This window comes from Neofelis nebulosa, chromosome 1 (assembly GCF_028018385.1).
Source record: "Neofelis nebulosa isolate mNeoNeb1 chromosome 1, mNeoNeb1.pri, whole genome shotgun sequence".
Lineage (NCBI taxonomy): Eukaryota > Metazoa > Chordata > Mammalia > Carnivora > Felidae > Neofelis > Neofelis nebulosa.
Window position 1 is genome coordinate 99,193,855 of NC_080782.1, and position 24,390 is coordinate 99,218,244.

The 24,390-nt window shown below is 41.6% G+C and overlaps 1 protein-coding gene across 3 annotated transcripts in view; it reads right to left on the reverse strand.

Annotated features, from left to right (window-relative positions):
• Positions 1 to 24,390, reverse strand: part of F2R (coagulation factor II thrombin receptor) — a 105,898-nt gene that overhangs the window by 75,771 nt on the left and 5,737 nt on the right. For 2 of the 3 annotated variants that reach the window (XM_058729137.1, XM_058729116.1), the window contains exon 2: positions 11,856 to 15,025. The exons of the other annotated variant lie outside the window; for it this stretch is intronic. In XM_058729137.1, coding sequence (XP_058585120.1) covers positions 13,830 to 14,744 — 915 coding nt within the window. In that variant the 5' untranslated portion in view covers positions 14,745 to 15,025 and the 3' untranslated portion in view covers positions 11,856 to 13,829. Of the gene's footprint in view, positions 1 to 11,855; positions 15,026 to 24,390 lie in introns of those variants that run through there. 3 annotated transcript variants of the gene reach the window in all.

Consider the following 24,390-nt stretch of genomic DNA (forward strand, 5'->3'; position numbering starts at 1 on the left):
GGTTGTAACTGACATCTGTTTTCCTAAATGGTCTAGAGATGCTTGTAAGATTTATCTGCTACATAAGAGTAGTTTCACTGGCATGTTCCTTTTCTTCAATATGAGTGGAGACAATGGAAACCTATGATTCTGCTAACATTCCTATGTAAATGAAGAGTTTGAGTGTTTAGGCCTCATGTGAACGAATGCTTCTGTGGCTACCTACAAAGTCTGCTCCGTGACTTCTCAGGAGTCCACATCACATCATGTGCTTTTAGAGCTGGCTCCAGTGATTCTCCAAGATGTGTCTTCAACTCAGGCGTGTCCTTCCCACTTTGCCTGTAATAAAGCCAGTCTCTCTTTATGGGGCCCTCTTCGGCTCTGTTACATGTTTCTGCTGTGATTACGTATGGTAGCTGCTCTTGTCTGGGCCTCAGTCAAGAAGGCAAATGCATTTGGTCACGTCAGAAGTGAGACCTTGTACTTGTCCCAAAGTCATTTCTTCAACAGGTCACAGCTTCAAGCCAAGTTTTAAGGAAGAGGCAGAAATGGTTTCTGATGAGCCAAATGACACACAAGGCCTTTTCAGAACACTCACAGGGAATCTCTTGGCTGTATCGCCATCTTTTTCCTTTTTTTCCAATTATACTTCCAACAAGCTTGATTATGTCTCCGCTTTCCGCTCCCAGCAGACTCGATCCTGTTGCTGAGAAGGAGCAGTGCTGCTGCAGGCAGGCACCCGACCTCACCCCCAGGAGAAGGGGGAAGAGACGGGAGAACTAGGCGAAGCAGAAGCAGGAGCTCACACAAGTTTCAAGAGGCCTACAACCGTGTTGTTGAAGGCAAATCATTCCACCACCTCAACAGTAGCTATGCCACAGCAGGCTAAAATAACTAATGCTCTTTATGATGCTGCTTAACCACTAAGAAAAGGTTCAATTATGTTCCATGTACTGTGTTAAAGCATTTCACGAGGGCTCAAGTGAGTTTTGGAATTAATAGAATGCAGTAGATGCCGTCAGTGCCCTGCTTGCATTCCTCGGACCTTGTTGACTCATTATCCTCTGGCTGACTTCCAACTGTCCATCTCTACACTGAGGGTTTTGTCTGAAACCAGAAGGTCACTTTCCTAAATGTGGTCCTGCTCAGAGGTCCAGAAGGGCCGGGGAATGAGTATCGGCTACCCTAGAAGCAGCACTCAGCCAATACACAGCAGATGTTGGTGTATAAACACATCTGCTCCCGTGCCCGAGTGGGATCATTTAACAGGCCCCCAGAGTTGCCCCCTGTGTTAGGCTCCAGTCACCCTCTGTGCTAACTCAGTCAATAGTATACATTCTGGTGGCTGCTGTACCATCCTGTAGCATTTGGCTACTTCCCTCGAGGTGTTCCCTGTATTTCCAAGATAAACTCTTTGTACCCTCAGGATCTGCCTCTGGAAAACTTCACACTACTGCAGGAAGGTAAGCTTCAACTATGTGAACACATATATTTGAAGCAAGACTTTTTCTTCAGTGTTGCTCAAAAATGAGGTGCACATACAAAACCAAAATGCCTTTCCTACCACTGCTCTTTTTCCCTGGGTATGCTCTTATATATAATTCTTCCCTCCCCATCCTGCTTCTTCCCCTCTCTCCTTCCCTCTGTCTACCAGAAATTTAGCTCATAGGTTGCTGAGGGGCAATCAGACATTTTCCTTTGAATTCTCCCAGGTCCCAGATTTGAACCATCTTAAACAATAGCTAGGTCCACAGGGCAGAGTTTTCTTATCTTGGCTGTTTGGATCTTGGTTCCAGAAGTCCACTGGATGGAGATCAATACTCCATGGCTCCTGTGGCTGAGCCACAGGCTGCACAGTCCCGGTGCCCTGGGAAGGTGTGTTCAGCCTTTCTTGTAAGGGAAGCTGGAGGGTTGGGGCCATTTAGCTAAACCTTAAGAGACACATGCATGCCGTGGACCTGGCTAGGGAAAGAACAAAGTGGAGAAGGAATATGTCTATGTAAGATGATGCTTTATGCCGTTTGTATGTATCTTAGCATATGGGGAGTATGGGTAGCTCCAATCTGATGTCGGCAGGAGACAATTTACAAAGGAAGTACCTGTTCCATCAGGTACTACCATATGCCAAAGTCCCATCTCCAAACCTACAGAATAGGCTCCGGCCTGTTAAGTATATGTCTAGACTCACTGAACTATGTGTGGCTTGATCAGTATGTGTCAGTCACCAAGTCCTACCTCGCACCTCTTATCAGAGAGAGATGTTCCATTCTTCTTGTTAGGCACATCAGTCAGTAGTACTGAAGGCATTTGGGTCATTCAATGTCTAAGTAATTCCGCAGGCATATTAAAGTATTTGAAAATTCTGGTTAAAAGGTTATTTTTTTAAACATCTGGATGAGGCTACTGATAGCATCAGAGGCAACGTTATATTAAGAAACAAAGTTTATTTATTAAAATAAGCAAAATAGCCATTGAAATGAAGCTAAATGGGAAGCAGAAACCAGTATGACCTCTGACATTTGTTTCATAAACATTTCTTAACGGTAACTTTGTGAGCATGACTATTCTGATTTTAAAAATGCAAAGATCTGAATCAATCCTAAAATGCTAAAAACAATCTTCAAAAACACGTTGACAAAGAAGGGTAAAAACCGTACGTGACCACACTACTTTTCCCCAAGTGGGTTGTTATTACATCAGCATCCTTGTTGAAGGAAGTCAGATACTTAAGAGCAAATCTTCCATTAAAATCTTCAAATTTCTTTGGTGGGGCTTGAAGCGTTCATTATATTTCATGTTTCCTCGACTACTTCCCTCAGATCAGTATTCATCTTTTCCTCTTTCACACATGACATGTGCTGGCTGGGCTGAGTCTGGAACCCAGGGCTTTGGCCTGTTTTTATAATCTTTCTGTTAACATTGAAAAATATTTGAACAGCTAAAAAATCTCCGGCAATCACGGCCATGTTGTTATAAAAGTATAATATTTGAATGCTAAGCCATTTCTTGAAGGATCATTATGAAGTTTTCAGACATTGTGTGATTTCACTGATGACATCAATTCTTCACTCTCTAAAGACATGAGTTTGTCATGAGACTTGGAAATTCCTTTTACTGAAGAGGCGGCATCTCTTTCTCCATCCCCTTGTATCTGGAATGGGCTTGTGTCTTGCTTTGGCCAAGAGAATGTGATCGTAGTGAGGATATGCCAATTCCAATCCCAGACCTCAAGATGTCCTGCATGTTTCCTCTTTTTTTTTGCTCTCTGCCATTGCCATGAGAATATGTCAGGATTAGCACGCTTAAAGGCGAGAGACCTATGGATCCCAGTTAAGCCACGCCAGTCATCCCAGTCAAAGCCTTCCTAAATCAGCTAACAGATTCCCAGAATATGTCAGCAGAACTGTCTACTTGACTATTTCAGAGCATGAGCAATGAATCTAAATTATTATATGCCTCTGAGGGATGTGTGTTGTTTGCTATGCCGCAATGCCTGACTGATACCTGTATGTCAACAGTTTTTTGTTTGTTTCTTTGTTTTGTTTGTTTTTTTAAAGTAGGCTCCATGCCCAATGTGGGGCTTGAACTCAGGATCCTGAGATTAAGAGTCACTTGGTCTACCAACTGAGTCAGCCAGGCAGCTCTCAACAGGCGTTTCTAAAACTCAAACATGTAACTGAAAAATAAAATGGCCAATTATATATTTTCCTTTTGCCCCAGATTATGTTTTAAATACATCCAACACCATACTCAAGAACCTGTTCACTGTGGTTGCCTCTGAGGAGATAATAAGGGTGTCAGGGAAAATTTTCATTGTACATCCTTTTGTTCTTTTGAAACTTGAACTATATGAGTGTTACTTATTCAAAAAAGTATGTTAAAAATCCTACATGAACACAGAGCATTGAGTTGTATGTCTAGAGGAGAAGGTACCCATTTCTACACATAAAAGGCAAAGTAAATGACAGAAACAATTAAGGCTAAATCTTTCAAAGGATATAACCCGATATTTATGGCCAATATCTAGGGAGAAACAGCTCAGAATCGTAATACTCTAATAACTTTGCAGATAGAGATGATAATCTACAGGATAATGAAAAACATTAGGATTTTAACAGATAAACGATGATTTGCTACTTCCTGACCACAGGAAGAGATTACACTAGGTCAGAGATTTTCGGAAAATATTAGTGATGGTTCTCACGTTTGGTGTGCATGAGAAACACCCCTGCCCCTGTTAAAAAGGTGGATGGTCCAGGTCCCAGTGCAGAAATTCTGATTACAGGTATTGGATGGAGCCCAGAAATCTGCATTATCACAAGCAGCTCAAATAATTTTATGGATTCCATTTTGAGAAATACTCAGTGTTGTCATTTCTGTGTGGTTCTATCAAGTACCCATGCTGCCTTCACTGTGCAGAAATAATGAGTCTGTGGGTGCTTGATCCACTTTCACCAGATGGGTTATTTGACAACTATAACAAAAGGAATAAGTGAAATTAAGTACCCAACAACATGGGTCAAGTAAGGTAGAAGCAAGTTAAAGACACAAATCTCTAGTATTTTTTTTAAAGGAGCTTATGGAAGAATTAATCAGATTTTTCAAATACTAGATAATAATATGTGGGTTACATATATAAATTAAAGAATAAGAAGACTGACATAATTATGTAATGGAATCAGCCAAAATAAAGCTTTTGTTGTGCTTTGAGAAAATAATGTTTCCTGCTTGATGAGGAGTGATGAATTCCACAGGAAAATAAATAAGCAGTCCTTTTGGTGTGAGTACAAAATCTGTTAGAGGAAAAAGTCCAGCTCTGGTTATGTTGTCTGGTTATGTATGGTCACGTATGCTGTGTTGAACATTTTTTTTTTAATTTTTAAAAAAAGTTTATTTATTTTTGAGAAAGACAGAGCATGAGCAGGGGAGGGACAGAGAGAGAGAAGGAGAGGGAGACACAGAATCCGAAGCAGGCTCCAGGCTCTGAGCTGTCAGCACAGAGCCCGACGCGGGGCTCGAACTCATGAACCATGAGATGGTGACCTGAATCGAAGTTGGACGCTCAACTGACTGAGCCACCCAGGCGCCCTGTGTTGAACATTCTGGTAGCTATGGGGACAAATACAAATATTTCTGGTTTTAGAGTCTGGCTAGTTAAAGACATTTTTATGTTTTCAAGTTTTGCAGCACTGCGGATTCCCCACAGTAATTCTGGAATAATGGTGAAGATGTGGATGTAAAATCAGAATTTTCTAACATTTTTATCCCCTGATTGAATAACATATTGAGGCATGAAGTACTAATTGTGGTGAGGAGATGCTCAAGAGTGTCTGTGCAAAAATGATAGCAAAGGCAGGACCACACACCTTTGTACTTTGGAAAAGAGAAGAACGTGGTGACAGGTGACAGGGTTTTGTTGTGTTTTTTTCCTGTTTATTCGATTTTTTTAAGCTTTATTTATTTTTGAGAGAGAGAGAGACACAGAGAGAGAGCATGAGCGAGCAGGGGAGGGGCAGAGAGAGAGGGAGAATCCTGAGCAGGCTTTGCGCTGTCAGTGCAGAGTCCCATGGGGGCTCGATCTCACAAACTGCAAGATCATGACCTGAGCTGAAATCAAGAGTTGGACGCTTAACCAATTGAACCACCCAGGTGCCCCCGATTTTTGTTTTGTTTTAATATGACTGCTTTTTTGTTAGAGAAGTAGCACATATTCAGGAAAGAGGTAGGAAATACATAAAAGGGAAAAAGCCCTATTCTCCAAACACAATTTAGTAGAAATAGTTTGGTATATTTCCCATTAGCCTTTGTTAAGAGATCCCACACAGATCTGTTTTTTTCCCCCATATTGTTGGTTTCATACTACACACACATCATTGTACCTTGCTTTTTAAAAAATTATTATAAGCACTTCTCAGGGCCATTCTATGCACATCATACGTGTCATTTTATTTTGTTTTGTTTTATTTTAAGTTTATTTATTTATTTATTTTGAGAGAGAGAGAGAGAATGAGCAGGGGAGGGGCACAGAGAGAGGGGGACAGAGGATTTGAAGCGGGCTCTGTGCTGACAGTAGACAGCCTGATACAGGACTCATGAACCAAACCGTGAGATCAGGACCTGAGCCAAAGTTGGACACTTAACCGACTGAGTCACCCAGGCGCCCCCACACCTGCCATTTTAAAGGGGTGTGCTCATTTTTGAAGCAATACTCTAGGGTTGAACATCTAGAGGGTTTCTAGGCTTTTACAAATATGTACCTAAGGATGCTATTAAAAACTAGAAGTCTGTTGCTTTTTTTTGTTACTTAAAGTGATCTCTTGAGGACTGATTCCCAGAAGTCATACAATTGGATCCAAGGTTATGGTTATCTGAAGGGTGATGACATTTTGTAGGATTGCTTTCCTAAAGCAAGCCCACCAGCTTTCTCTTACTCTTGCTGTTTTTACATTTTCCTTCTTGCCTTTCTTCCTTAGGAAGCTGCTTACAGCCGTCCTAGAAAAAAATCCACTGCTAACTAGACAGGAACCAGTACTCTCTTGTATTAAATTGCAGATACTCGGGGCGCCTGGGTGGCTCAGTTGGTTAAATGTCTGACTTCGGCTCAGGTCACGATCTCGCGGTTTGTGGGTTCGAGCCCCGCGTCGGGCTCTGTGCTGACAGCTCAGAGCCTGGAGCCTGCTTCAAATTCGGTGTGTCCCTCTCTCTGCCCCTCCCATGCTCATGTTCTGTCTCTCTCTGTCTTTCAATAATAAATAAACGTTAAAAAAATTTTAATTGCAGATACTCTATTATTGCTGAGATACAACATTTTCCCCATACAAGTTATAGTTCTTCTTTGATCCTTCAGTAGTTTTTTCATCACCTTGTAAAAGGGCTTCCAGAATGAAGAAATTATCCCAGGTTTATGGTACATGCTGCAAATGCATGCTACTAGAATTGACCTCCCAAACCTTTGTTTTCTCCCAGGCACAGTGGAGTCATGGATTCCCTCAGGATGACGCCTGGACTGACTCATTTGCCTGAGGGTTTCCATAGCCACTCATTCCAGCACCATCAAGACTGACGCTACGGATGCTTACTGGCACCCCAGCATGTCCCTGAGGTCACCATTTTTCAGCCAGACCCAGAGACAAGAGACACATCTTCTTTGTGGTAACCAGGCGTTGCTGTTATCTGCCCTGCGCTATCTTTACAAACGAGGGTCAGAGTCGCCACTCTAAATCCCCAGCCTCTTGTGAAATGGTTTTATGTATGAGATTAAAGCCTTTTAAGCTATCTTCCCCCTAGGAAAGCACCCAAGAGCAGAGAACAAAATATAGTAAGATAGCGCCCAAAACAAATTTTGATCAAGCACTTATGCTGCTGCTACATTAAAAATTGCCCCAATTTTACCATGATTAAAAAAAATGTCTCAGAAAATGATTTTAAGAATATGAGAATTGAAGTTTTTGAGTGCCTGGACCTCCAACATGGTCAAATTTTGCCTCAGGACCCTGGTACTCAAAGTTCGGTCCAAAGAACCATCATGTCAACATCCATGTCAACATCACTGGGAACTTGTTAAGACACTCAGACCCCACCCCAGACCTACTGCAGTTAAGAAGATCCCCAGATAATTTGAATGCATGTTAAATTTGAGAAGCACTTTTAAAGAACTTTTTTTTGAGAGAGAGAACTCACGAAAGGGAGCACACGTGCAAACTGGGGACAGGGGCAGAGAGAGAGGGAGAAAGAGAATCCCAAGCAGGGTCCATGCTCATCGACCGGGGGCTTGATTCCACAACCCCACAATCATGACGTGAGTCAAAATCAAGAGTTGGATGCTCAACCGACTGAGCCACCCAGGTGCCCAAGAAGCGCTTCTTTTTTCCTTTAGCATAAGCTCTATGTGCAGTGTGGCTCTTGAACTCACAACTCCAAAAACTAGAGTCACACACTCTACTGACGAAGCTGGACAGGCTCCCCAAGAAGCACTCTCTTAAAGCAGTGGCACGAACTCTGGCTTACACGTTTGAATATCCTAGGAGCTTGAAAACAATATGGACGCCCAGGCCCCATCCCCAAAGATTCTGATTCATGTTGGTCAAGGGTAGGGACTGAACAATGGAATTGTTTAACAGCTCTCCAATGACTGTATGTGCAGCCAGAGATGAGAACTGACCTAAAGTTTCCAAAACTTCCTTCTAACAAGGCAGAGGTGCTAAAATGCTAAGATTTGAGGTCTTCAAAATCCATGCTTCTTGACAAAGCATTCTATGTTATGATTAAATCCAAAACCTGGTTAGCTCCTGGCAAACAGGGATACATTAAATAAATTCTTTTTTGGCATCATGTAGGCCAATTTCAAGAGCAATTATATATCTTGGGATAGGAAGCTAAACAACAAAAACATGCTGATCAATTGAGGTCTTTTTTCCCCCTAAGTAAGCTCTAAGCCCAACCTGGAGTTTGAACTCAGGCCCTGAGATCAAGAGTCTCATGCTTTACTGACTGAGCCAGGCTGGCATCCCAGGGTCTTGTTCTTAAATGCATCATAGTATTGCCTATCCCACCCTTGCTCATGTTCTCACTTCCCTGCATGGGTCACACAGCAGCATGCTAAAAGGCCCAATATTGTGGTTATTAAAATAGGCAAAAGAGGCAGACTGGCCCTGCCACCACCTGATGTGTTCAGGCTATAAATGCAGCTTTCAAAGCTAATCTCCACAGTGCTTATGAGTCATTTCCTGAAGTTGTGAGCATATAGCCAGCTGGTTGAAAACATACTGTGTTATCTAAATTCCAAGATGCTTCTGAATCTGACCTCTGGTTTTCTGTGTTTCCAGAAGACCAACAGTCCCCATGACAAGAAGTATGGAGCCTGATGTTCACTTTAGTGATGCTGCCAGGGGTGGTTCATAGCAGCTGGCTGCAAAACAGACCTCACACAAAGCTTACTAACTTCTAAGCCACACTGGACCTGCTGCCTTGAGTCAGTTGCCATTGCTGTAAGGTGCTGACCCCCTCCACTGTGAGGCTGCCAGAAACTCAGTGTGGTGGCTTGTAGCTGTGAACCAAGTGTTTGCCCTTATAAGTGCTTTCTAATTATGGCTAATTTCTTTTTTTTTTTTGAAGATAGATAGATTTATCTGTCTTTATATATATATGTATATAGCATGTGCAGGGGAGGGGCAGAGAGAGGGAGAGACAGAGATCCCAAGCAGGCTCCTCACTGTCAGTGCAGAACACGATGAGGGGCTTGAACTCACGAATTGTGAGATCATGACCTGAACAGAAACCAACAGATGCTCAATGGACTGAGCCACCCAGGCGCCCCTGAATATGATTGATTTCTGTCTTCTTGAAGGCAATAAAGTTGGCAAATCTTGCATAAGAGCAGGGTTCTCAAGCTTCTTTGGTTGAGGATACCTTGATACACTTAAGAATTACTGAGGACCCTAAAGATTTTTCACTTAAGTAGGTTATATCCAGTGGTGTGTTGGAGTCAGCTTGTATGAGAATTCAATACTCAGGAATTTTTGAAGCCAACTGTTAAACCACTGGAAGCTTGAAATTGGCAGCTGAGAGGGGGCATTTACACTATGGAAACAGGCAAATGCTACAAATCAGGGCCTTTTTTCTTTCTCTGGAGATCAACAGCAAACCACTGATTCTACCCACCAACATTTACCATATTAGACATTAAAATGGAGAATGTTTGAAAAGATTTCTTTCACTTGGAAATAATAAATCTGTGACATATTTTTTTTTTAATTTTCTTCCCCAAACGATTATTGATTTTCTGAGGAGAGTTGCACTGTTTTCTGTTTTTGTAAACTTCTTTAATGGCTGGTTTGATAGATTTTCTTAACTGTCTCTGCTTTCAGGCTGTTGCAATATCATGTGTCAGGCAGCCTCCAGAAAACTCAACTGTATGGTAGTGAGAAAACCACAGCAGGAAAAGGCAAGTAACATCGTTAGTGTTTTAAGATAGGTTTGACTTCATACATCCCCTAAAAAGGTCTCAAGGACTCAGAATCACTGCATTGAAGCATTTCTTCTGTGTGCACTGTGGCTTACTTAACCACACCTCGCTCATAAAACACAGGTTGATCCTGTGGTCAGTTACTCTCTACACACATGTGGTCTAGTAATGTTGCCAGAAACAGCCACCCAGCAATGCCACTTCTGCCAGGAAATTACTGTTAATGACTGTTTTCCCGCTTAATTTCTATGACACCTGGGGGAAGATAAGCTTCTAGTGGAGGGTCCAGCCCTCACATGCTTAAAAAGCTTGGTCATAAACACTGCTTAACTTTTTCCACTTGCTCGCAGAGCTCAAGACTTCCTAAAGGATATGCCAACATTTAAAACGATTTCTTACATTCATAAGTATAACCTCAAATTTTCCACATTTATATTCAACAGCCAAATATTCTATTTCCTTAAAAATCCTATTTTTGACTAGGTGGAAAAAACAAACATTTTTCCGTTAAGAAAATTCAGGGGCGCCTGGGTGGCTCAGTCAGCTAAGCATCCGACTCTTGGTTTTGGTTCAGGTCATGTTCTCACGGTTTTGTGAGTTGGAGCTCCACATGGGGCTCTGCACTGACAGTGCAGAGCCTGCTTGGGATTCTCTGTCTCCCTCTCTGCCTCTGCCCCACTCACACTCTCTCTCGAAATAAACTCAAAAAAAATTAAAAAAAAATTTTTTTTTAACGTTTATTTATTTTTGAGACAGAGAGAGACAGAGCATGAACGGGGGAGGGTCACAGAGAGAGGGAGACACAGAATCTGAAACAGGCTCCAGGCTCTGAGCTGTCAGCACAGAGCCCAACGCGGGGCTCGAACCCACAGACCGTGAGATCATGACCTGAGCCGAAGTTGGACGCTTAACCGACCGAGCCACCGAGGCGCCCCAAAAAAATTTTTAAAAAAGAGAATTCAAATGTGTTGTTTTGACTTCAAACATATTTTGAAAAATAACAACAATAGAGTTTAAAGGTCACTTTCTGTTTAGGGTAGGGAATCCTATTTCTGGTGGCCATGAGCTGGGCCTACTTCAACATACCCAATCCCGAAACATTTGTGGAGCATGTGGGCCTCAGAAACTTAAGCCTGTATATTAACTTAAAAATTTTGTGTGTTAACAGAATTCTCATTCAGTTGAAAACAATTTTTGTTGACAATGAATGTAGAAATATGTTACTAGAATTTTTCTTGCTGATTTTCAACTCCTAGAGGTAATATTTTGCTTTTAATTCTCTCTCCTGCCTCCTTGCCCCCTGCCCCAGGGAGCATTACATGGCAAAGGACTGTCATTCAAGGGCAATCCTTCTTGGGGTTTCGATATACCCTACTGGCTCTGACATTTCATTGCTTTCTGTCTTCATTAGGAACGAACTGCAGATTCTGTTCGTGATGCCTAGAATCCAGGAATCTGAACATATTCTCAATGGTACAACCTTCCATTCTCCTAAGAAGGAATTAAAAAAAAAAAAAAGATACAGAAAGTTCATCATCCAATTCCTTTGTTCTTTCAGATCCATTCTCCATGCTCCAAGAAGCAAACCTTTATGGACTGGGCCACCCAGGTTCCCTTGACCTCTGAGTTTAGGTTAAGACCAGAAGCAAGACCAGGAGGTACCACGATTGAGTCGTCAGAGGGTTGAGGGAAAGGTCAGAGTATTCCCTCCTCCACCGCCTTTAGACCTGGGGGTGTAAAGGCATCCTCAAACTGCTAGCCCCTGGGGTGCTTCATCATCCCCTGTAGGTTCCCTTGACCCTGTCCACATCAATGCACATTGCCTCTTCATTAAATACTGTTCATCTAAGCCCTAAGACTGGCCTTCCTGCCAGGACCCTGGTAGATACAGTCAACATTTATTCCAAACAAATACCAAGCAAACTTTGATGTTTATTAATATGTTATATACATTTTTTTAAAAAACAGAGAACATAAAAACAATGACATAAGTACACAATGATAACATAGTAATGATAGTCATATAAAGTCAGAGGTATATTAATATTTCAGACTGAATAAACAATCTCCACTGAGTTGAATAAAATATAGTAACTAAGTTAATAAAACCCATGCTAAAAAAATAAAATCAACGTTAGCTTATCCTTACATTATGCTCTTTCATGTAAATTATTCTATGGCATTTGGAAAGCGTTTGCTCTTTTGAATAGGTAAACATTTGCCTTGAAATTTTTTTACATTTTTTTGTTTAAAAGGCCAACATTGCTCCATAAGGAAAAAATACACATTTCAAAGTAATTTTCAAATTATTTTGTCAAATCCATGAGGATTTCCTGTACTTGATATGAATCATGGGGTTAAAAAATCCTTTTAAAATCATCTTATTAACTCTTAAAAAAAAAAAGTAAATGGAAACAGAAGAATAATTTTCCTAGATTTCAAAGTCAGTTTTAATTTCTCCTATTATTTCTCATCCAACTAGCATAAATGATTCTTTAAAAATTTTTTAATTTTGAAAACATTTGTAAATAAATAGTGTTCAACCAGTGTAGAACGGAAGACTTGTCTTTTAAAAATGTAATTCCTGTATTATGTTATGTTTTCATCTGAAGTTATAACCATTGGAAGCAGTAGCCCAAAATGTTCAAAGTTCTTCAACTGATGATCCTTGCTGGTATGAAACTTGCATGGTTACACTGGGCTAAAAAAGCTTCTTTAGATAAGGACATATTTACTTATCATACACATACCACACCCTGTACTGGTCTACTTCGTTCTTTTTGAGGGCAGGTCTCAGTCGCAGTCAACTCTGTATGCCCAGCACCCATCATTGTGTCCAGAGCACACAACGTGTGTTCATGTTTGCTCCATGAGTGTTTCCATCTGAGAATGGTCCTTGTGAGATAATTGCTGGAAGTGAATGGGACCTCCTTCTCTATTCTTAAAACGGGCAGAGAAAAGTCTCTTATGTTCATTATCTTCTGGGATAGTAAAACCTACTTCGCCAAATTCTAACAGACAAGAGAGTTCACAGCCAGCCCTTGTGGGAACCGCAGGAGGAGAAAGTAACGGTGGTGGCCCTGGGTCTGATCTCTGGGAGGCTCAGCTGGAGGGTGTGTGACCAGTTCGTGTCTGAAATGGCCCTCCTTTGTATCTATTGCTTGGAGTCCTCCATCCGGGGCAGGCTGCTTTGAAAGCCAACCTAAGGTCACTCGTGGGACCTATGTTCATTCTTGCTTTACATACAGAGGGCGTGAGACATCTATCTGTTTTCATAATCTAAAGAATTCAAACTTTGATACGTTTAAAATGAAAAACAGTAGAACCTTTTCTACACACAGATAGTGCTAAGTCTTATCCCTTAATAACTTAAACATTGCTGTCGAACAATTTCAAAACACATTTATTTGCAAAAGCCGTATGAGTCCAAACCACGGAATCCCTCCCTATTGATGAACATCTTCAGATGTTCATCCACCAACCTAAACTTTGCACATAAAATCAGAAAACTAGGGTTTATTTCCTAGGGGGGATAAAGACAGGGTTTCAAAGTGCCTATTCTATACTGCGCTCCAAATGATTCAAATACGTGTGTGTGTGTATGCACATACACACATATACATAGTAAGTCACGTAAATATATAAAAAAATGACATTCAGTTATTACTGTAGCACTGGCAATACTCTTGGAATAACACTGTTTTCTATTCTTGTTATCTTTTCCTATAACTAATAGATATGATTAATGGCTCTCATAAGAAAGAGGCATGCAAATTATAGATGTGTTGCTTTTGATCACAAATACCTTTTTGGCAAGGAATAATAGAATCCTCAGGTTACTCACTTTTTTAATCTTTTCTTTTCAACTCACTGGCAGTCCCTTTTCCTAAGTTAAGAGCTTTTTGTATATGCTATTACTGAGGTTACTAGAGCAAGTATCCATTTTACTTGCCATCAACTGACCACTGCTGTTATAGCTGCTGGGATCAGAACTTTCTTTGCAGCATAGGATACTGTAGAGGTACCTCTGGCACTCAGAGGAAGCATAATAGTAAATCAAGGGATCAATGCAACAGCTTATACTGCTAACACAGACACACAGGAGGTAGGCAAAGTAGGTGGCTTCTGCCATGGAATCTTGAGAAAGGAATGAGTAATGCACAATCAGGAGGACATTTGTGGGTCCAAAGCAAATGATGAAGATGCAGAAAACAGCAAGCGACAAGAACAAAGCCCGGGACTTCTTGCTCCGGTTGGCAACGGCGGTGGAGCTAAGACATCGAATGATAGACACGTAACAGATTGTGGAAATGATTAGCGGTACAAAGAAGAAGACAGCAGAAAAGGCTGAGAAGTAAAAGGCATAATAGTCTTCGAGCAGGGTTTTATTGAGCACGTCATGGCAGGTGGTTATGTTGAGCCCCGGCATCTGGGTGGTTTGCTCCTTGAGGAGGAGAGGCACCACCCCGGCGATGGCCATAGCCCAAATGGCCAAACAAGTGAAGGAGGCCCTTCCCAGAGTGCGCCAGGAGAGGGACTGGATGGGGTACACCACAGCCAAAAACCGGTCAATGCTAATGACTGTCATGAGCATGATGGAGGCGTACATGTTACAGTAAAACGCTGCGGTGACGAAGCGACACATCTCGGACCCAAATTTCCAATCAGTGCCGGAGAAGTAGTAGCTGATCTTGAACGGGAGTACTGACACAAACAGCACGTCTGCTGTGGCCAGATGTAACATGTACACCACAGCAGGCTTCTTGATCTTCATCTTCAGGATGAACACGAGGATGGCCATGACATTCAGAGGAAGGCTTACGACGAATACACCAGTGTAGACGGAGGGGATAAAAAGCGTCAGCCAGGCACTGGTCAGATATCCTGAGGCATCTTTCGAGAAGGGCAGAGAGGACGGTATTTGAAGAGGATGGCTTCTGTTGATGGAGCTTAAACTGTCTTCAGGGAACCCACTTCCGTTTTTCTCCTCATTGTCTTCCAGTGGGAATGGTTCAAATCTGTCGTTGGTGTTCTTGAAAAAAAATGACCGGAGGTCCACGGTAATATTGGGTGCTTTTGACTCTTAAAAAAAAAAAAGAAAGAAAGAAAGAAAAGAAAAGAGAACAAATTAAAAAGGCAAACTAGAGAGTACATTTTATTTTTATTTTTTGTGTTCTTACTAGGAGAGTGGGTAGTAAAAAGCAAGTAATGCACAATGGGTTACAGATCGTATCAGGGAATTAGCTGACTCAGAATACTGTACAGCATTTTTTGTTGGCACAAGCAAACACTTAAAACTCTGCTCTTCAGAATGACAGAGGGGGGAAAATAAGGACAGAGGGGAATGATATGTTTTCGGAGATATACCCTGAAGGCATCAGGAAAGGATGAGGGCCTGACGTGAAGGAAAACAGCAGCGACTTCTTTTCCACACTACCTGCCGCCTCTATAAACAAATCACTCCCAGGCTCTATGACTTCGTTTTCCTCCACAGGCCTTCGTATGTGTATTTTCTCCATTTAGTTTGCAGACACCCCTTGAAACCCATCCTTCCCAATGGAAACATCTGCAGGAAGGTGAGGGGACTTCCTCAGTTATGGAGCTAGAGCCAAACTCAGAGTAGGACTGAGGACTCCCATTTCCATGGCCATTGTCCATGTGACAGGAGTTTTCCTCTACTATCTTCAGTTTGTTTACACAGTAGGATGTCCCAAATGTCTCATCACATTTGGACCCAAACCACAGCCCTTCGGGTCATCTTCTAATATAACCACAAGGTGCACACCACCTAGGTCATCTTCCTTCTCCTTCCTGAGCAGGTCTGTGGAGGAGCAGATATTCTGGGCTGATGGCCTTCCTCAGTTGAGTTCCAGAATGCTACCTGCATCAACGCTGATGCCAGGCTAACTAGGCTCTTCTGAGTGTCAACCAGAAGTCAAAATAAAGGCTCAGTTGCAGACTTCCTCCTTTTACCATCATCTTCCACCAAAAGCACCCAATGAAAGTGTTCATCAAAGAATGGCCACACTGAGCTGCTGGAACTCCACCAGCTGTTCCTTCTGGAAAGCTTTGGCTAAAATTCTGCCATTCGGGAGACATGGACAAAGAGCCTTTGTTGGGCCTTGGGAAGCTGACAACTGGGAAAGAAACCACAGAGGAAGAAGGGCAAAGCCTCCATCACTGAAAGCGGCCTCAACAATGGCTGGACATGCAGGTCCTTGAGAAGTGATGTTAGAGACTTAAAATCTGGCTACAAATTGATAACTACAGTGAATTGTCAAACTTTTGTTCTCATCTTTCAGTGGTGGACCCTTTGCGCAAACAAACGCTTACAGAGAGAGGCATAATGTAACAGAAGAGAGAAGTGTCCCACCGGACCCAACCATCCCTTAGATAAAAATTACGAACTCTTGACCTTCTGCCTCCCTCCAGTCAATGACCTAAAGGCATTTAGGTTCATCAAGTAGTACTGGGGAGAGGAGGAATGAATACTGAAAGAAAGGATGGTGTCCAGTGACTTTCTCGTTTTCTTGACTTTCTCGTTTTCTTGACTTTCTTGTTTAGCTTGAGGGAAGGCCAAAATCAGTGGCACAGAAGATAGCTAAAACTGAGATAAAAAACCCAGTTTCCGGCCTGAAGAACCAGAGGACAGAGTTCAGGGCCATTCTAGTCACTGGAAAGTGAGGAGAGGATTCTAGAGATGAAAAAAGTCAGAGAGGGGAGTCCTAAATTCCAATGTGCATTTGCCCTGGCCTGTGGCTGACTCTGGAATCATGTACATGTTAGTGTAAAAAGCAGCCCTGCTGAAGACAGAAGAGCTGAAGTGGTGTTTTTGCTCAAGATGGAGAGTTTGCAGTTTGAATCCAACCAAATGTATTGCCTGCTACAGCAAAAACACCACAATTCTTCAGAGAAATAAAACAAAATCCTGAGTCTGCAGAATGGCAATGTCCAGGATATAATCCAAAATCATCTGACACAAAAAGAATCAGAGAAATGTGACCCAGTCTTAAGAAAAACGATCATCAGTGGAAACCAATCCCATGATGATCCAGATGTTGGACTTAGCAGATAAGGATTTTAAAGGATGTGTTGCAATGAACTAAAGGGAACTATTTCATTGAAATGAATGAAAAAATAGGAACTATCAGCAAAGAAATCAACCAACGGAAATTCTAGAACTAGAAAATAAAATACCATCAATTGGCATCTATTTCCAAAACAAGGAGCACAGCTAGAAGAGAACAGGGACTGGAGGTGAAAGGTTGAGGTGAGGCTACCTCAGCAAGGTCCTAAGTGGGCCCCTGGGGGTGAAGGGGTGGTCTGGCGTGAAGGGGAGATCTGTCACCAGGAAGGACAAATGTCTCCAGGGATGAGCTTCTGAGGAAACATGTATGTCTCGATTATTCCTCAAGGGTAAGAAACCATTCCTACGAATATCTGAATCTCTAGCATCCTGCACCTGGTAGGTGCTCCTTAAATTGGCTTTTATTCCCAGATTGGCCTTCTAATATTGGCTCTGTCAGGAATCACTTAACCTTTCCGAACTCAGTCTCAGAATCATAAAAATGGGATTCATATACCTGTCTGGCCTACAAATCTGGAGCCAGGTGCATCCCATGTGAATTAGGACATATGGTAACTTTGTAAACTATAAAAATTAATCAGTGTAAGAAATTAATATCATCCTCCTTTCACTTCAAGGGAAGCTTGCTTTTAGACTCAATTGTTTGCTTACTCTCATTATTTTTAGAGTTTACTTATTTATTTTGAGAGAGAGAGAGTACATGCACGCATGGGGAGGGGAGGGGCAGAGAGAGAGGGAGAGAGAATCCCAAGCAGGATCTACACTGCCAGCACAGAACCCAATGTGGGGCTCAATCCCACAAACTGTGAGATCATGACCTATGCCAAAATCATGAGTCGGATGCTTAAGTGAATGAGCCACCCACATGCCCCCACTCTCAATTATTTTAAATTAAAATGGAATCTATGCACCTCTTCCCTACTGTTTAGCAATATTTAATTTTTCAGTGTGATGAGGAACATGAACAGGTTGTAAAGTATATAGCCCCAGCATTCAGAGATGCAAATCAAATTTCAAATTCACAGCCTTTTCAGGAAGTATAACTTTCTTCCCTTTGTGATGCATCTAACTTAATCTGTGTGCATACTGACCCAGTCACATAGAGGCCTAACACCACTAAGAATAGCCCCTGTGGGATGTGAGGCTACCTCGGGGTCATAATGAATAAGTCAGAACTGAAGGAAAAGAATGAATGGGTTCTGGTATTTTAATACCACAAAGATAAGTGTCCTTAAACATGCTGACCCGGGGTGCCTGGGTGGCTCAGTTGGTTAAGCTTCCGATTCTTGGTTTTGGCTCAGGTCATAACCACATAGCCCCATGTCAGGTTCTGTGCTGCCAGTGCGGAGCCTGTTTGGGATATTCTCATTCTCATTCTCTCTCTCTCTCAAAATAAATAAACTTAAAAAAAAAAAAAAAGCTAACCCAGAAGAACCTAAAGATAACACAATTTTACTCTGCAGTTTGGAAACCTGGCCTGATTAAGGACTTCTGTCATGCATGGAGGGAAAAAGTACACACACACAGGCCCGCACAGACAGGTACGAATTCAGACATTACCTAGAGGAATGACATAATTTGAAAACTACTGAGCACTTATAACTAAGCCTCTTAGACACTATCTCTTCATCTGAAAATAAAACTGTTGTTGGGTTTTACTCTATGTTTAGTACTCTGGCATTAAATATTTGCTTTAAAAAAATTTCTTCCCTGGCTAGGTCTTTTTAGGCAGTATGGTGTTTATAACGGAAACATTATACCCACTGAGACATGACATTTTTACAGGCTGGAGCCCAGGAGGAATGCATAATCCCCTGATTAAATATCATTACCTAAGGCGTCACCTTTTCTTGCTACTATAGGTTTGATATTTTGGTTTTTCTGGAATTAAAAAATGTCAGGAAAAAAATTTTGATTTAAGTATATACCAGCATCGAAGAAAGAACAAAACCAATTCCAAATAAATAGACATATCCAACTAACTCAAGCCCCTTAGGCTGAAATTCAGTTTGAGTATCTCCCTTCTTCTCCCATCCTGGCACAGCTCACAGGTCAAGGAGAAAGCGCCTGTCAGTGTGCCAAACACTCTCTCAATTCATCTGTGGTTTTGTTGTTAAGCTATGGTTTCAAACACACAAAAAGCAGCTCAAGTCCTAAAATCAGTTCTCATACTCCTTGCTAAGTTTCACTCAATTTAGGTTTCTCTTAAATGACCCTACAGTCGTTTTGTGGTTCAATACAGCACACTGCTAAATGCTTAAATATGGACTCTCTAACTCTGGAGAAAGTCAGGCCATGCTTCATTCATCTTTGATGAGATCTAGCGTGGAAGCAGAGTGGTGACTAGATGCGGTACCAAGGTCCCTTGGGATCCTGGAATTTACACCATGCCAGGCTCCGCTGAAGCACCAGCCTTGGTTCTGACTCAGAGCTCCGGCCTACAGGGCTTTTGCTTTGTAGGAATTAGCAAAGCAGAAGTCTCAGGACCTTGCCCACATTCCCACACAGAGCGGGACAGCTGTACCCTGCACTTCTCCACAAGTGAATCAACACTACAGACTAAAGAGAAGTAGACAAGAAGTTGATGGAAAATTAACAGAAACATATTAATTCCATCAAATGACAAACAGCAAAATTACTGGAATACTCCACTGCCTCAAATGCAAATACACACCATTTTCCAATACATAGAACCAGTGCTCCTGAAAGAAATGGCTAGCTCCAGATGTGGGGTAAGAAATACACTAGCTGAATCTCTATTCTTTAAAGAATATTAGGGTCAAAAAAAAAAAAAGAATATCAGGGTCAGGTTCGACTCTGGAGTCTGGGCTCTCACTGGCCAAAGTGTGACAATTGACCACCAAAAGAATAATGAATGACAAGAGTGACTTAAAACATTTGAAATATGTCATATATGTTAAGGTCCAGGAGTTCATAATGATCCTCAAAGGAAAATGAAACCTTTTTGGTCACTTCTGGAGGAAATGAGGGGACCCTGTACAAAAATTGGTAAATAAAAGCAAGATTCAAGCATTTACCCTGCCTTTTCTATATAAATTGTATTTTCAGGGAAACAAAACAGTCAATGAGAGAAGGTTCTTTTTTATAAAATAATTCCAGCTCACAAACGCAGAAACAATAACAGATTTAGGAAAGCATCGTTTGGAAGCTCTTGGTGAAGAAAGGGACTCAGTCTAATCAGGAGTGGTCACTAAAGCCACTGGATGAGAGGTGGATAGAAAACTTCATAACAGCCGAAGCAAGCAAACAAATGCCTGAATCGGCTGAGTAATCTTTTTTTTTTTTTAAGATTTCATTCTTTTTTTTCCCTACTGAGTAATCTCACGATCACAAAAAGAGAGGCAATCCTGAGATGCATCAGAAGTACACAGTACCACTGCCGATTTAGTCTTACAAAAATCCAAACCCGAATCTGATCAAGCCTGCTGATGTACCTACCATGTGACAGAAAATGCAGGCGACAGATTGGCACGATGAACAACCAACCCTATGTGACGCAGCTGGACGGATCCAGCGGGCAGGGGAGGCTCCGTGACAAATGACCCAGTTTCTTTGAAAAATAAACAGCCAAGAAAAAGGAGGAGAGGGGAAACAGTTACAGAGTAAAAGAGATTTAAGACATACCAACCAAATGCAATGGTTGGCTTTGTTTGACCCTGATTCAAACAAAACAACTGTAAAAAGGCATTTATGAGACAATCAGCAAAATCTGAATGCTGACTGAATAGTGCATGATATCAAAAAATTGATACTCATTTTTTTAGGCGATGTAATGGTGTTATGGTTATACATAAAAAAAGAGTTCTTATCTCTGAGGATATATGTCAATGCATTTGTGGATGAAATGATGTATGTGTCTGGGATTTGCTTTAATATTGTTCAGTTGGGGAGGAAGAAAAGTGAGGTGTAGGTAAAACAAAATATGGGGAATAATTATACTGTTCACTTTTGGGTATGTTTGCAAGTTTTCATAATAAAAGGTAAAAAAAAAAAAAGGAACAACAAATATTGTATGCATAATTACTTACTCCTAGAAACTAAGGACAAGGGTTTTTGCTTGTTTTCCTTTTGTTTTAGTCTTGAAGGGAAAAAAGTTCATGAATGTGTGAATGAACATTGTTTTACATTTAATGAATTCATGCAATACCAAACTCCTCAAAGGCTTTTCTGGAATATGGAGGAGTTGTTATGAAAAACACTTAACATGTGTTGAACACCTACTCTGTGCTAGGTACTTCATAACTTACCTCATGTAACTCTAACATTTCTACAAGATAAGTATTATAATCCCTGTTGTATGGACAATATACAGAGGCACAGATAGACTAAGTAACTAATCCAAAGTCACACAGGAAGTGGAGGAGCCAGGATTTGAACCTAGATCTTCCTGGCTCCGAAGCTCATACCCTTTGAACCATATCACATTACCCTGTCTCTTTAAAAGACCTGGCCAGGGTGGTTAAGTGGCTGGCTCTTGATTTCGGCTCGGGTCATGATCTCGCAGTTCATGAGTTCAAGTCCCATATCAGGCTCTTCGCTGACAGTGTGGAGCCTCCTTGGGATTCTCATTCTCTCTCTCTCTCTCTCTCTCCCTCCCTCCATCCATCCCTCTTTCTCTGTTTCTCCCCCACTTGTACTCTCTCTCTCTCTCTCAAATTAACTTAATAAAAAAAAAAAATAAGACTTGAGATTTATGACCTACTCCTAAAACAGTATAATTATTTTCCTCTAACCTTTTCAGCAAACAAATAAATGTGCCCTTCCTTGTAACTAGAGCAGACGGTACATAACCAGGTGAATATGTAACTTAAGTTGATGATGTTCTTGATCACTGCTTGGGAATTCAGGAGTCCTGCTGACCTTGGCTACACACCAATCACATGCTAACAACCTAGTTCTCACAGACACATCAGTTGTAGTACAGAGAGATGTTCAAGGACAAAACAGAAGAACCAATCTTTTTTTCTTGAAAAAAAATTTTTTTAACGTTTATTTACTTTTGAAATAGAGAAAGACAGAGTGTGAACAGAGAAGGGGCAGGGAGAGAGGGAGACACAGAATGTGAAGCAGGCTCCAGATTCCAAGCTGTCAGCACAGAGCCTGATGTGGGGCTCGAACTCACAAACTGTAAGATCATGACCTGAACCAAAGTTGCATGCCCAACCGACCGAGTCACCCAGGCATTCCAGAAAAACTAATCTTTAAGAGTGTTCAAGATAGGGCAGGAGCAAAAGCAGCAATGAACAAAAGTCTCTGCTATGAGAAAAGCAGAATTAAAGGTAGAATAAGGTAGGCACTGACTGCAAGGTTTAGAAAAGGTTGCCAGTATCAGGGGCTGCTTTCCCTTCTATCCCACATCCCTGGGGCAGAGACTCAGCCGGAAGCACAGGAGAGCAAACTTAAGACGAAGCTGGGAGAGGAGTTACAGGGGAACGCAAGATAAAAGCAACCAGAAAATTTCAATGTGGGGGCGCTCAAGGCTAGAACAGGCACAAAGATGACAGAAGAGAAGCGTGTGGGGTCCTAGGCTGGAGCCTCCTGGAGGCCAGGGCTTGACACGGGGGGTTAGGACACTAGCAGGCCTCTCGGGGAACAATTCTGATTCCCTGGTTTTTCCCATTCCTCCAGCCTGTTTAGTCACAAAAGTTAGAAGCCCTGAGTTCCAGGTCCTGGGAACACTGCTCTCTATAAAAACAAGCTAAAATGAAAACTAATTCACTCTAAAAGATGTTAATTATCAGTTCCTCCTGGTACTAAGCTGTCTCCGTCCTCAAACCCACCCAAGTCCTACTGCAGTCTGTAAACCTGAACTCAGACAACGTGGATTCTAGACTGTGAGAGAAACTATCACGAACAGCACTTCGTGGAAAGCAAACTCGTCTCACAAAACAAGTAAGGTTGTCAATTCTGCTAACCATGGGACAATTCACTGAGCATGCTACACTATGCTTTACATGATGGTGGAGACTTGATAATGGTTATGAAATCAATTTACAAGGCTTAACAAGCATTTGAAAAAGTAGAATACTGTAGAAAATACTGGACTTCATAGCACACGGTAAAGGTGAGTACAGTTCAGCAGAACTTTTATTTCATGTCTATGTATATACACAACTGCCCATGCATATTTATTGCACACACACACACAACTACTGTGTCACAATATAAAGTATATTTCTTAGTCTTAACTGTTAGCAAAAAAAAGAAAATACAGGAAAACACTATTCTACAATACTCTAATATCTGACTTCTAATTCATCATGGACTTGAAATACAGATTACATAATGTCCTTTCTTAAAATTAAGTCAATTTGTTTTCAAGTGCAAATTACAGGTTATTCCTGTTATGTCAAAAGGCTGGTTCTTTTGAAAGTAAATAAAGAATGCATAAAGGCCTGTAATGGCCTTGAAGTGACAAAACTTCATCGGATGCCTTGGGGTGGAGGAAATGGACGCTCATACCCAGAAAAAACAATCTCGGCCCATGGGGAGAGCTATTTGCTCTGACAGTTCTGGGTATAAGCAAGAGAGGACAAAAGGCAGAATGACAGAAACCTCAAAATAGGGAAATAAACAAATTTCTGAATGCTGAAACCAATACCAGCCTCATAGTAAAAAATAAACCAAGGCTGTGGTTCCTCATGACTCTTCCTGAATGATTTCCTAAGTATGCACAGCACAGGGGAGCCTGCACACTCCTGAAAACTAGTGAGAGGGGAGGCCTCCAGAACCTAAAGGCCACATACTGTATGATGCTATTTATACAAAGTGCAGAGAAGAGGGCTGCCTGGCTGGCTCAGTTGGTGGAGCATGTGACTCGATCTCAGGGTGGTGAGATCGAGCCCCCAGTAGGGTGCAGAGATTATTTAAAAAAGAAAATAAAATCTTAAAAAAAAAAGAAAGAAAGAAATGCAGAGAAGAGATAAACTCACAAAGACAAAAAGCAAATCTGTGGTTGCCAGGGGCTGGGGGGAGAAGGGGGTTTAAGGGGTAGAGGGCTTGTTTTGGGGTGATGAAAATATTTTGGAACTAGACAGATGTGGTGGCTATACAACATCGTAAATGTACTAAATACCACTAAACTATGTACTTTATTATCTTTTAAAATGTTTATTTATTTTGAGAGAGAGAGAGAGCACATGCGAGTGGGGGAGGGGCACAGAGAAAGGACAGAGAATTCCAAGGAGGCTCCCTACTGTGGTGCAGAGCCCAACTTGGGGGATCATGAACTGAGCCGAAATCAAGAACTGGAGGCTTACCCCATTGGACCACCCAGGCACCCCTAAACTGTATATTTTAAAGGGGTTAATTTAACACTCTGTTAACTTTACCTCAATTT